Genomic DNA, 13,931 nt, shown 5'->3' on the forward strand with positions numbered 1-13,931 from the left:
GGGAGGGGAGGGAAGGTGAGGGGTATTCAGCCTTTCCAAGGACCCCCAGTCTTGGGGGATGGTCAGCACACAGAACTCAGGCACCTGGATAGGGGGGTATGTGGGTTTTCCTCCAGGTGCTTGTCGAAATGCACACTCCTGGGCCCGCCCTCAGACGCACTGAACCAGAATTTCCTGAGTGGAACTATCCATACTAATGACACTCTCCAGGTGTTTGACACATTCATTAAAGTGAAGAAGAAATCCCCAGTCCGTGCTTTGTTTGGACACCTCTCAGGACATGAGCCCTTCCAAGCTGCACTGTACTGAGGACTTCAAAGACTAAAGGCAGGTTACCCCTCCCCTGACCACCTTGGCAAGACCCTTCTGGAGACAGAGCCTGGGTTTCAGGGACAGACTCAGACACAGGGAGTTGGGCGAAGAGGAAGACAGGTATGCATGCAGGTGAGGGGAGCACGGGAGCAGGTTTGCTGCTGGCTGCATTGCTCTGCAGGGCCGCCCTCAGCTCCGGGACGGGGGACAGGGAGTGAGAGACAGAAAAGGCCTGCTAGCTACTCGGCGTGGCCGCTTAGCCAGCTGCGTGAGTTAGGAGATTCTCTTTTGCAAGATGGGCCCATCTTCTCACTTGCAAATGGAAAGCTGGACTAAATCTGTGACAGGCCACCATGATGGAACATTACATACATCCGGGAGCTGGACAAAGTAGCTGTTCTGGGACCCAAACTCAGACCAGTAAAGTCAGAATCTCTGGACCTGGGACCTGGACTCAGGTCTTTCGTTCTCAGCCACTGAAAGATGGTCCTTTTGAGCTGGAATCTCTGATCCCCACCAGCTGGACAACAAGGGTTGGGTCGAGGGGCCTGATTTCTTTCCACCACCACTTACTTTCCCGTCCCATTTACTGTAAGGAAAACCCACCACCTAAAAACGTTTGCATCGTTATCGATACTGTCAGCACTTGGGCAACGGGCAGAGTAACGAATGAAACAAATTTTGAGTCGGGAGACAGGCGCGGGGACATGGACTCCAAGATTTTCCCGCAGCGCTAAATTTCGGAGGCCTGCGCCTGGCTGTGCGACACCGTTACCACGGAAAGGCCGGGGCGGGGGCGGCTCGTCCTTGCCTTCACCGACCGCCCCGAACATCTTCATCTCCAAGTCAGAAGAAAACACAGTTTTCCTTTAATGATATATATGTAAAGGTCAGAAATATTTGAGGGTTTAAGGCAGGTGAGTTTGTAACTAAAAGGAGGATCCCATGAATAGATAACTTTTTAGTTTCAGTCTCAGCTTTATAAAACCAGGTTATCTTCAGCTCTCGATATCTGTTCATAAGCAGAACATTACTAAGGACAGAATGCAATCAGTTGAGCAAAAAATGCCATCTCATTTACTTCCCTTAGTCTTAGCTTTTTTTTTAGTAGATTCATTCGACGAAGTGTTGATCACATTTAGCCAAGCTGTTTTTTTACAGGACCTGAATCGAAATGAAGAACATATGATACAGTGGAATAGGACGTAGACTTTAGATGCTGGAATGTCCTAGTTTAAAGCCTGGCTTTGCGCCTGACCAGCTGTGCGAGCTCGGACATGTTTTACGTCAGTCTTCCCTGCCTCGGTCACTTCATCTGTGAAATGGAGATCACGCTGTCGACGTGCGTATTTTGCAGACATGCTGGGAAGGTTAAAAGGCATCACTCGTGCCTAAGATGGTATCTGCCACAAAACAGGCATCAAAACACAGCAGTTCTAATTAAAATATTGGTGTTTTCCCATCATACATGTAATAAAGTTTCATGTTATCTCATATGTCATCTACTACTCAATAAATCAGCGAAGAAAACATTTCTTCTGCCATTTCACAGCTGTTGAAGCTGAGGTGCTATGACTGGCCCTGGAGCGTAGGTCATCCAACACCAAGGCCCATGTTCTCTCCACTGCATTCTCTCGACCACCAGTGGGCAATGCCATTTTAATAAGTGCCAGGTCAGCAGGTACCAGAGATGGCTGTCTCTGTCTTCCGGGACTTGGCAGATTATGAAACAAAGACATTTGGCTATCTCTTAGGAGATAAATGACTGAGGACCTAGATCACAGAAAGGGTGCGTGGTAGAAACTCTGTGTCAACCATTAGTGACAATGTCTGGACAACCCTGCATAACACCAAATCTAAACCAAACTCACAATGCATCTGTCCACTGGGGGCTTATGGCGAAGCTACCAGTGCATGTCACACGCACACACGCACACACACAAATGTGTTTTAATGTATAAACATCAAAGAATCACCTTCATAGAAATGTTAAAAACATGTCAAATTTTATTATGAACAGATCTCTAGCACCGAGAAATAGAGCAGAACAGCTGACTGCAGGCGTGAATCGACACCTCGACCTACACCCAACATTCGCTTGCTCGCTCTTTCTTTTTATTTATTTATTTATCTCTTATTTATTTATTTACTTGTCTGTCTGTTTATTTATTTATTTATAGTATTAACATTTAAACAACCAGTGACCAATAGCTGTTCTTGACCACAGAATTCCATTTTAATAAGTCCGAATACACAAACTGGTCATGTTACGAGCAGAGCGCTGGTGAGAATCGGTCAAGGAAATTCTGCCCCATCAAGAAGCTCCCTACCCAGACTGGACCCAGGCCAAGGCTTGCTATAGAAGAAGATGGATAAAGGGCATCTTTTTTAAATCTCAAAAATGATAAATAGAATATTTTAAAAATAGCATAAAGGGCACATATAAATCAACTTATTTTGATAAAGCTAGAATATCAGTTGGAAAAGGGACAAAGGCATGCATATATACTTTATATGAAAATAGCTATTTTAAAAACCTAGAAAACTATTTAATCTCATTAGCAATCAAATATATCCAAATAATACCCCACTAAAATGAGGTACTATTTTTTCCCATAAAATAAACAAAAGATTTCTCATTTTAATGACCAAACCAAACACTGATGAGAAGGTTTCTGGCTGAGTGATGTAAATTAGAATATAGACCTTTAGAAAAACAATTTGGTGGCAGGATATTAAGAGTCTTTTAAAAAGTGGGTACTCTTCGACAGAATAACTCCATGTCTGGGAATCTATCCTATGGAAATTGTCTGCAGTTCAGAGGAGGGGAAAAAGGGTTTAAGAAAAAAACGATGGAAACCATTGAAATGGTCAACAAGATGGAAATGGTTCAGTAGAGTATTTTATATTCTCATAGTGGATTATCCAGGTATTAAAAACATTCAGGTATTAAAAAGAGATTTATGATGATTTGGAGATAAATCAGGAAAATTCTTATACTGTTAAGTTAAAAAAAAAAACACTACCAAATGGTTAGAAAAATGATGAGAAGGCAAAATATTAAATTACTAACACGGGCTATCTCTGAGTGACGGGATCATGGGTGACTACTTTTCTTTCTCCTGCTTTTTTACATTTTTGACTTTTTTCCATTACATGTATGTATGTAAATATATATATGTAAATGTGTGAATTAAGGAAATATATTTGGACTGTTCAGCTGAGAATGAACTTTGTCCAATGACCCTGAAATTATCTGCTTCTCCCTGAATTTATTCCCATGTGCAGAGTCACCAAATGTATTTAAGACTAGAGAAAAACACCTCAAAGTCGAATGAGGTGAGTGCCAAGAGAGGCCAAGGAGAAAAATAACAGGAGATCAATAGGCAAAAGAATGAGAGAAACACTTGCAAGCAAAAAAACAAACACACAAACGAAATCTCTCCTGGAACATTTCCAATCGGCTCCATCCTCTTGGGCGCAGCAGGCAGATGGAGGGGACGGGCCGACCTCCGAGAACAGTGCAGAGCTGAGATAAGCTCCTGCACACAGTATGCAGGACAGGCCAGCGGGCCCTCTGAAGTTCCAGAATTCAGGACCCAGGGGCAGCGAGGTGTGGCTATGTGCTTGGCACATCCTTGATCTTTCCCCAAGCTCTTTGTACATCTCCAGAGGGCTGAGCCATGCTCAAGTTTCCACACAAAATATGGATAAAAACAGAGCTCCAGACTCATGACTTTCTCGCAGCTGGAGCTCTAGAAATCTAAATCATCTTGGCCAAAGCCATCTGTTGTGTTCGTGCTGAGGTTTTTAACCCTTGTTTCTGTCCAAGTAAGACTTTTAATTACCTTTCCTTGGCCTGCCCCCGGCTCTGGAGTCAGACCTTCTTCTGTCCCTCGCTCTGGAGTCCTTGAGCCTGAAGTGGATCCTTCTTGCTCAGAAGTGGAGCCTTCTGGATACATGCTGATGAATGTTCTCTCTGGACCAGGGACTCCCTTGGGCTCATCTGCAGCGGTCCTCATGTCTCCCTTCGAAGGCTCCTCTTCCGAGCCTTTCTGAGAAAGCTGAGAGCAGTTTCCCAGAGATGATGTTCTAGATGAGGAGGGGGCTGTTTTCAGGCCTGACCTTTGGCCAGGGTCATCTCCACCTGGGGCAGGGGGCGGTGTGGGCCTCCCTTGTTGGTCTGGGCTGCTGCATCCAGAAGCATTACCTGACTGGCCCTGTCTAGGGCCAACCTGTAGTTTCCTTTCTTTCTCACCTTGATCTCCTCCTCTCGACTCTGGCTGTCCCTCTCCTTCGGTTTCCTGGGCCTCTACGGCGTCGGGGCCATCATTCTGTCCTCCTGGACTTCTGTCACCTCCTCCGGAGGCTTCGCCCTCCACACTGACCTCAGCCCCGGAGCCTTCCTCCAGGTTCTCCTCCTTGTCACTCACGCCCTGCTCCTCCCACTCCGCTGCCTCCAGCCAGCAGCCTTCACAGGGGTCCATGCTCCCTTCTACCTTCTCAGTAGCCACATTCTCCTCCTCGCTTTCTGGATCTTCACCTCTGCTGAGGGTCTGGCTACCCTTACCGTCATCTTCGTCCTCCAGGCCTCCGTCACCCCCCTGGACAGTCCCTGTCCCCAAAGGGTCCCTATGGAGCAGCTCCATCCCTGTCTTCTCAGGGGCCACCTCTGCAATCTCCTCATGAGCACATCCGCCTTTCTTCTTCTGCAGAATCTGCTTCAGGTCAAAGGCCTCTTTGATGGGTGTACAGGCTATGCCCATTGTATCCTTCGGGGATGCAGGGATCACGTTCTTCTTTGTACAGGCCTCACAGGGACAGAACTCCTCCCCCTCGGCCTCCCTACCCAACGGGGCCTCCGGGGCTTCGCTGAGAGCTGGCACGTCCTCCTGGGAGAGGGAGGGGCTTCCCCGGGCCCAGGTCTGCTCTGAGAAGGCCGAGAGGTTGCGCAGGCCCTGGAGGCGACGCCTGCGCTGCTCTGTCTGCAGGGACGTCTCCCACCTGAGGGCCCCCCTGGGCGGCCCCCGCGCCTTCCCTCCGGCCCGGCTCTGGATCTTCTGGAGCTCTTTCTCTGTACTGTCGTGGAGCCGCTGCCGCACGTCCTGCTGCAGCTCAGCCACCATCTGGTCCAGCAGGTCGTCGCTCGGCAGGCTCCAGCGGGCTCGGAGCTCAGCTGTGGCACTGGCCAGGTGGGCCATGAAGGCCTTCTCCATCTTCCTCAGCAACCGGGACACCCACAGGGAGTCAGGGTCCAGGGACACCCTGTGGGCCATGGAAGGGCCCTTCTCTCCGGCCCCCTGGGTGAACTTGGTCTGGGTCTGCTCACGGTCCATCCGAGCTGCTGTGGGCAGCTTCTCCAAACTGGACTCAGTGTTGGGATCACTTTGCCTGCCACTGGCATTTAAATCTCTCTCAGTGAGGTTCCCAGCGGTCTCCGTCGGGTCCTTTCCCTCTCCAGGGTCTCTGCCTGCCTCCTCTTCCTGCACGCGCTCACCTCCCCGTGCGCCCTCCGCATCCTGACGGCCAGCCCCAGACGGTTCTTGCCCCACGGCTTGCCCCTCTTCTGGAAACCCACCGACGCCGTCTCCCTGCAGTTCTGCCCTTTCTTTTTCTTCTCTCGTTTTCTCTAGCTGCACCCCCACTTCTTGCACCGTGTTTTCCGCTGCTCGGTCCAGGTCGCTGTCTAACGTCTGCTCCACGCTGTGTCCTTCTGCCCCCTCCTTCCCGGTGGCACAAGCCGGAGCTCGGGAGCTTGAGGAGGCTGTGGAACCGCTCGGCTGTTGGTTTTCCAGACCCACCGGGTTCTCTGAGGTTCTGGAATCCGGCCTCTGGTAGGGGATCTTCAAGGGCAGCTCTGTCCTCTCAGAGACCGGCGTGCAGTCCACCGCACAGGGTCCGCTGCCGTCCCCCGAGCCCCCAGAGCCGCTGCCTACATCCACGCCGGATGAGGACGTTGGCGTGAAGTCCTCGGTCACAGCGTGGGACCTGAGGCATGACAGAGCCTGGCACCCACCGAGCTCCCAGAGGTGGGAGTCCAGCTCACCTCGCCTGAGGCCACACCCCGGCCACAGGGTCTGGAAGGTGCTCAGGAGCTCCTGGTACCGAGGAGAGTCTGTGAACCTCGCTTTGTGGGTTGGAGACCCACGGTCTTCATCGAAGAAGCGAAGCCTGGCGAGACAGGTGATGAGGGCCTGGGCGGAGTGGCTGAGCCTCCGGCCCACCGCGCTGGACACTTCGGGCAGGCTGCTGGGCCGGCCCTGCTTAGAGCCCATCAGCGCCTTCATGATCTGTATGGAGGCGGAGACCCTGTGGGGAAGTACGCACTGGCCCGGGCCACCGTCCCCAGCAGATCCTCCGCCTGCTCCAGCCTCCTTGGGGGCTTCTGAAATCCTGCCGTGAGGAGGACTCTCTGCTGACTGGGGGCCGGCATCACCCGTCACCGGGAGGGCTCCGTCTGGTTCTGCTTCCTCATTGGCTGTCCCTTCCGGGGATGGTCCTCTGGGCTGACTTGGCTCCCCCAGGCCTTCCGAGGAATGTTGCTCAACAGGATCCTCCGTGGGGCTTTCCTGGCCATCCCCAGCCACCTCCGTGCTGTCATCCACCATCTCATAGTCCATGGGCACAGGCTGCTCTGGGATGTTGTTCAGCCATTCGCGGACCACAGCTTCCGGTGAGGCGCGGGGAAGAGCACCTGGTGACACGCGGCCACCGTCCGCTTGCTCCTGCGAGCCTTCCTCTGCACCAGTGGCCTGCCCCTGGAACACTCTGCTGGGCCTGGGACCCAGGCCGGGGCTGCCCCTTCTCGGGGCTCTGAGCGCCTCCCCTCTGGCCCTTGACCGAGAGCCAGGAGGCCGTGGGTGCTGCAAATCCAGCTTTTCCTCCCCTGGCTTGGCCCCTCCTGGCCCCCGATCAGCACTGTGGTCCCCACCGCTGTGGCTGCTGCTGCCTGAAGGCTGCTTCTTGACGGAGGGCTGTGCCCTGGGAGGACAGGGACAGTACCTGCTACACACCGAGCAGGCCTCAGAGAGCGGCTCTTGGCTGCCCTGAGGCTGGGGAAGCTGCAGGGCCCGAGTCTCACCCCCAGGCGTCCCGGGGACAGAGGATGTGCCCGTTTGGGAGCAGCGGCACCCTTGGGGGAACTCTGGCTTCTCGCCCTTGTCCTGTCCATCTGGCAGAACCAAGGACCAGGGAGGCTTGGGGGCATCGCCCCATGCCTTTTCGCCCAGGCCATCAGCTTGAGACCTGAAAAGGCTGGAAGGTGTGAGAGTCATTGAGTGTGCCCTGAACTCAGGGTCCCCTTCTGTCTCAGCAGAGGGCGAATACGGGGGGTAGAAATGGGAAGCACAGTCTGAATCGCTCACAGGTGTAAAGGGGGCACTGCTGACCCCTCTCGCATCCTGGGAATGGAGGGAGGCGGAGGAGGGCGGCCCTGCGCCCCGCGAGGCCCGGTTTCTGGGGGCAGGGGAGCGTGCTACTGGGTGAGCCCTGCTTAGGCTGGGAGGCCCGGGCCTCCGCCTGGACACAGGTGAGTGGAGCGGGCGGTGGGCGTTTTTTCGGTTGTGGTGCTGTCTTGGGCAGCCTCTCTGGGCCCCTCGGCCAAGGCCAGAAACGCTGGGGGAGGAGACGGCACTGGCTCTGCTCCCCTGCTTTCTTCTCCCACCCACGGCTGAGGCACAGGCAGAAGGTGGGGAGCAGCCTCCTGCAGTGTCCCCAGAGCCATGATGTCCTGCAGCCTGGGGCAACCTGGTCCCAGATCCACCCCTGTCCTGGGGGTGTTTGGTGCCTTGTCCACTTTCCTCCCCCTGTGGATCCTTGCTCCTCAAAGATGAGGCACTCAGGGTGGGAGAACTGGGTCCTCCCCCCTCAGTGGCCCTCCATAGGGAAGTCACAGTCCTTGTCTTGCTCAGGTGGCCCCGGTGCTGCTCACCCCTTTCACTGGATGCCTCGTGAGGCCCAGTACTCACTGAGGAGTCAGAAAGAGCACGTGCCACGCCGTGGGTCCTGGGTTGCAGGCAGCGGTGCTCCCTGCTGCCTGGCCCTGCTCCCTCGGGACCTGGGCCCTCACCGGCCTGGGCCGTGCCACCAGCCTCCCACCCTGCTCTTTTCTGGAAGTCAGCTCTGGGGGCTAGACGTAGGCCACAGCTGCCCACACTGCCCTCCTGGGACCTGGAGCAGCGGGAGGAGCTGGGCTCAGAGCCTTCAGGGGGGCTGTCACTAGAGGCGATGCTGGCACTGTCCTCGATGCTTCTTTTCCCACCAGAAACCCCTTGGCTCCAGAGACCCCTGGAGTGGGAGTGCCGGGTCCGCCCAGCCCTCCTCTGAGAGGCCGTCCCCTCTCCCAGGCCGGTGTACAGGGGGTTCGTCCAGATCTCATATCTGGACCCTGGCTGCCACCGGCCTCGTTCGAAGGTTTCCTTGCACCCTGCTTCCCCAGGCTCTGAGGAGTTGCCAGGGTGGCCCTCCAACACACCGTGGAGGGGGTCCACCTCGCCCAGAACGGGGTCCTCCCCACTGGCTGCCGGGAGGGTGCCCGGCCCCCCGACCCTCCTGGACCACAGGAGCATGTCATCCCCCAGAAGCTGGAAGCGAACTTTCATCTCCACAGACAGGCTGCCGTCCTCATTCATGTGGACCTTCTTCTCAACATCGTCACCAGCCCCCAGTGAGCCGAGCTGGGCAGGCATGTCCTGAGAGTGGGGAGCAGGGCCCATCCAGGTATGCGACAGGGACCCCAGGGGTTCGCTGAGACCAGACTTCTCCGACAGCAAGGAAAACCGCCGTGGCCTGCTGCCCGACCTGGGCCTCGAGTGGATCACGCTTTGCTTGGCCTTTGGCCCCCAGCTCCCTGGCACGCAGTGAAGAGTAAGAGGAAAAGAGAGTGAGCTACTGGGAGGGGCTGCAGGGCAGGAGCCTAAAGGCTGGTCACGAGGCTTTCACCACCCAAACACCCCTGCCTCCTCCACAATCACACAGTAAGGGCCGAAACCGTTCCAGAAAGAATATCCAGGGTTTGCCGTTTGTGAACCAGCATAGCAAAGCGAGATGAACTTGAAATCTGAATTCGATCTCAAGCCCGCCACTTCCTAGCTGTGTAGCTTTTGGCAGAGCCCCTTTTTCTGAGCTGTAAAACAAAAATGAAGGTATCTATTTGACAGTGTGTTTTGACAATGCCGGGCAAGGCATGTAGCACTTCCTGCAAAGTTGCCGGCACAAAGTAGGTGCTCGATAGACAGCAGAGGTGGAGGGCAGAGCGGCCAAGCCCAGTGCTAACTCCTAGTCCTACTCATGCCCACTCCCGGCACAGGAAGCAAAATCAATAAGCTGCTACATATGTACCTGATTATAAACAGTAAAATGCTTTGCAGTTATTAGTGGTGGTTTATCATCCTAACACTCATCAAACTTTGGTGTTGATAAATGATTGCAAGGAAGGACCTGGACACACAATTGCAGGTCCTAATAGTCATGCCTGCACCCCAGCCATGAAAAAGTGAAGAAGGAGCCACTGGGGATAGAAAAAAAATGACCTCAAGAAAGAACGAAGCCCCTAGTACTTTCTCATTACATCTCCGGAGCTAATGCTTCAAGAGGAAGGGGGCCAGTGGATGGTAAGCCTATGGCCAGCAACAGAACAGACCCCCTTGAGTCCATATGAGCAGGGGAAGGTTTGATCAAGCTCTGCTCTTTCGTGAGCACAAAATGAGACTGGCGTTCCTCCAGAGGGGGTGCGCGGCTGATGGGTCTTCGTACCGCCAGCACCTGGCATGTTGCTGACGCCATTACTGTCATTTCTTAATGGCTGTTCACAAAGGGTGTTATTTTGTTTACTCATCACAATTTGCCCATTGCCATTCCAATAATTTTGCTTAAACTTTTATTCTACGATTTTTAATTGTGCTTTTAAAATAATGTTTCTTAAATAACAAAAGCTAGACTGATACTTAGTAGGCTTTTTGGCTGGATGTATGGTGGGATGTATAGATCAATGATGGATGCTTATTATTAGTTTTAGTCCATTTGGCGCCCTCACTGTTGCCTGAGAGAGTCATGACTCTTGACAGATGCAAATGTCACATGCCTGTGGTTGATTGCCTCCGTAATCTCACGGCCGTCATGGTTTTTAATAAAGTTTATTTTAGGTCCCAGAAACTTAGAGTTCAAGATCACCTCAGCCTTGTTCTCTCTGAATACCAGACTTCCCTCTCTCATATTCCAGTCAAATGTTCAACCCAGTTAAGGTTGATGGTAATGGGAAGAGAGAGGAAGAAGCAAGAGAGCCCCCAAAACAAGTGAACGACCAAGAATTAGGGCCAAAGGCAGGTTCCCTAAACTATCTAGAAAGGATATCTGCTCAGCCTTCCTGAACCACTATCCGGGCAAATAGCATTGGGGAAACTCCAAAGCCAGCTCACCGTTTTTGTTCCTTGATGTCTGCCCCGGTAAAGTTTCAGTCCCTTTTCTTCTGGCACCTTCCACCGCCGGAGGTCTGAAGGGCTCGTGACCAGCACATACCAGCACTGAGGGGCTTCGCAGCAGAGCCTTCAGGGAGTCTACCTGAGGAAGGAGACTGTGGAGTCAGGAGGCACGCTCTGCAAGAACCCCCTTCTGCTCGGGGAGACACGAGCCGAAGAAGAAACCACTCACTCTGGCCCTTTCCTGATATTTGTACATCTCGCCTCAGATTTCTGATCCAAAGGAAGGATCCCATCCAGTTGCCATAACACCTCTAGAACCAGCTGGAGACAGGACCTGTCGCCATGGTCTGCTTCTCTACCTGCACCCTCCCTCCACCTGGTGCGAGGCCTGTGGTTTAAAGGTTATTCTGGATTCCTCAGCTAGAAAAGGCTTCGTGAAGCCTTTGGCCTGCTTTCCAACCCACGCTTGCACTCTCCAGAACAGGCGTTTTTTAAAAACAACCAGAGCAGAAAGTCCTCCAGCTTCCCCGTGGAGATGGGAGACACTGTCTCACCTTTTCCCCAGGCGGTGTCATCTCTTGGGTTTGAACTGTGTTTTCCAGCATAACCTGAGCCCATCACCTCTGCTTTTGCCCCTAGTGGAGCAGACAAGGGCAAGGCACTGTTTCCTCCACGGGTAGCCAGCCCCTCCCTCCCAGGCTGTTTCAAAGGCTCCCTAAGCTCCTGCCCAGATGCTGGCGCCATGCTCTCTCTACCCGCCCTGACGCCCACCTGCAGAACATCCCGAGCAGGGAGCTGAGCAGGCAAAGTCAGTGCTGGACCACACTCCGGGAGACAGAACCTTGCTTTTAGAAAATTCTCACCTGGACTGGGGCCCTACATATCTGAGGGTTTCCACTATGTATAATATTACATTGCAATTAGCGGTGTGTTCTTTTTATTTTCCCAGATTAAAAGGGTGTGCTTATGAACAAGAAAATGAAAGAAAAAAGAGAACTCTTGTATCTTCTCCTCCCAAATGACATTAAGATCGCTGTACGTCAGATCTTTCAACCCTGTTAATTAGGAGCTTGTTTCAAACTACTAGGTGCATTTCTTTTTTGGTTTATATCTGCGGTTCATCGTAAAAATGTAAAAATGATCCATGTCTATCAATTTATAGATGTAGCCATGCTTCTAGGAAATCAGATTTTCCAAGGAAGAAAATAGAATTGAGGGCTAAATGATGCTCCTATTTTAGAAAAAAGGTAGAGGTCCAGGATTCATGAAAACAAAAACAGAACCAAAACAAACAAATAATAAAAAACAAAAACAGCAGTATCAAGAGTGTCCATCCAATCGAGGACTGCAAATTGATAATCATGACACAGCCTGTACTGTGGACAATGAGGTCACTTTGTTTACAGCAACTCTAATAGTTCTGAGGTCAATCTATGTAAAAATATGCCATTTTTTTTCTCCAATTAATTAATTTTGTTCCTACTTTCTCTCCCTCACCATACCTACTAAACTGTAGCCAATTGAAGGTCGGGACTTAATCTTATTTGACTGTAAAAATCTTCATATAGCAACTGCACCATAATTTAGAAGCATTCTTACGTTAAGACTCTGAAATCATTAAGGCTCGCCCTATCATTTGCCAGCCACACAGCAATGAGCAGGTTAATTAATCCCTGTGCCTCAATTTTGTTTTTTTATATCTACAAATGGTATAGTAGTATTAACTGCCTCATGAGTTTGTGCGGTGGATGCCATGCCCTACATTAGTCGACGTCTGCTTCGCTGTTTTTCTGGTGTGCTTTCCAGTGCTGCAGAGCTTAGAAAGCTCTAAACACATTTCAGGAGGCGACAGCAGCTCAGGCTGCAATGGCCAGAAGCTGGTGCTGGAGCGTTCCTGCGTGTCAAGATGCAAATGTGGCGGTTTCCCGACTCCAGCTTTATAAGCGTGGATGCCACTCCAGAGAAGTACCTGAAACTCAATAACCACAGTAGCTTCAAGCAGAGGTAGCAGCTTCCTGCAGAATGCTAAAAGCATTCCTGAAGACCCAGAGTTCATTCTTCCAAATGCCCGAAGATTCCGAAGCCCCCCAATGCCCTGTATTAAATCACTTTCTCCGTAAGGTTCTTCAAGTAGATTCTGTTTCCTGTCCTGGCCTCTCACACTAATAGGTGAGACTGGATAATAGGAGGGTTGGATAAGAAAATAATGAATGTGTGTGCAAGGCACAGAGTCTGGCACTGAAAAGCTCGCTAAATGGTAGCTAAAGATATGAATAACGATTGCTTATTTGGTGACTGAATGAACATCTCCCCTCCACCCACCTTTAGTTAGAAGCAGGGCAGTCAGTGCCTCCTTTTAAGGATAATCACTTCATTCCACTTAAATATTTTGACCTGAGGTCCAGAGAACTTTATAAAGGAAATATCACCCCTGACAGCCTACCTTTTCCCCACTGGCTGTGTACACACGCTTCACAGGAAAGTGCAGAAGGTCGGAGGCTTTGCTGAGAAAGGCCGTCAGGCTCCTTGTGTTTCTATGACTGAGAGTCACTGTCTGCTGGGATCCAGGTTCCCCATTCTTAACCAGCATTATCCTCCTCGGGGCTTTAGGGCCCCTCCGCGAAGCGGATGTTCCTGGCGCCTCGCCCTGGCCTTCCACATCCCGCGACTGCTGAGCAGAGGGGCTCCTCCCCTGTGGCAGGCCTGGCCCACTGGACGTCTTGGGGGGTTTCTTATCGGAGCAGAGGTAGCAACCGCCATCCTCCAGCTGCTCCAGGGCACTGAGGCCATGCAGGCCCCGAGGCGTGGTGACAGAGCGCACCCCGAAGGAGAGAGGCACGCGCTGTGACAGCTCGTCCATCAGCGCGCTGAAGCTCTTGAAGGTGCGCTGGTGGACAGGCAGGCGAACCCCGGCAAACTGGGGATCCCCTCGCTTAAGGAAAGTTATCTTCTTGGCCGGGGTGACCTGGGTGACAGAGGGGGTCCGGGCCACGGAAGGCAGGAGGCACTCGCGGTAGGTGGGGGGCTGGGCATCCTTCGGGGTGCTGTTCATGGCTTGGAGGCCCAGGCAGCTGAAACGGGTCAAAGGAAGAGAGTCAGAGAGCAGCTGGGAGAGTTTGAGTTTCCTCTCTCCCCTTGGTGATAGAGGCGCTTCCCGCCCACCTTAAATCTCCTCTGCTCGCTCTGCAGAGGCAAGTTAAT

The 13,931-nt window shown here is 52.3% G+C and overlaps 1 protein-coding gene across 2 annotated transcripts in view; it reads right to left on the reverse strand.

Moving 5' to 3' along the window:
* Nucleotides 1-2,753: 2,753 nt before the first annotated feature.
* RP1L1 (RP1 like 1) overlaps nt 2,754-13,931 on the reverse strand; it is a 28,341-nt gene continuing 17,163 nt past the window's right edge. For both annotated transcript variants that reach the window (XM_016160901.2, XM_016160902.2), the window contains exons 3-5: nt 13,174-13,801; nt 10,728-10,869; nt 2,754-9,160 (exon numbers count right to left, since the gene is read on the reverse strand). In XM_016160901.2, coding sequence (XP_016016387.2) covers nt 4,068-9,160; nt 10,728-10,869; nt 13,174-13,801 — 5,863 coding nt within the window. In that variant the 3' untranslated portion in view covers nt 2,754-4,067. The remainder of the gene's footprint in view (nt 9,161-10,727; nt 10,870-13,173; nt 13,802-13,931) is intronic.

The sequence above is a fragment of the Rousettus aegyptiacus genome, unplaced genomic scaffold, assembly GCF_014176215.1.
Source record: "Rousettus aegyptiacus isolate mRouAeg1 unplaced genomic scaffold, mRouAeg1.p scaffold_m13_p_16, whole genome shotgun sequence".
Lineage (NCBI taxonomy): Eukaryota > Metazoa > Chordata > Mammalia > Chiroptera > Pteropodidae > Rousettus > Rousettus aegyptiacus.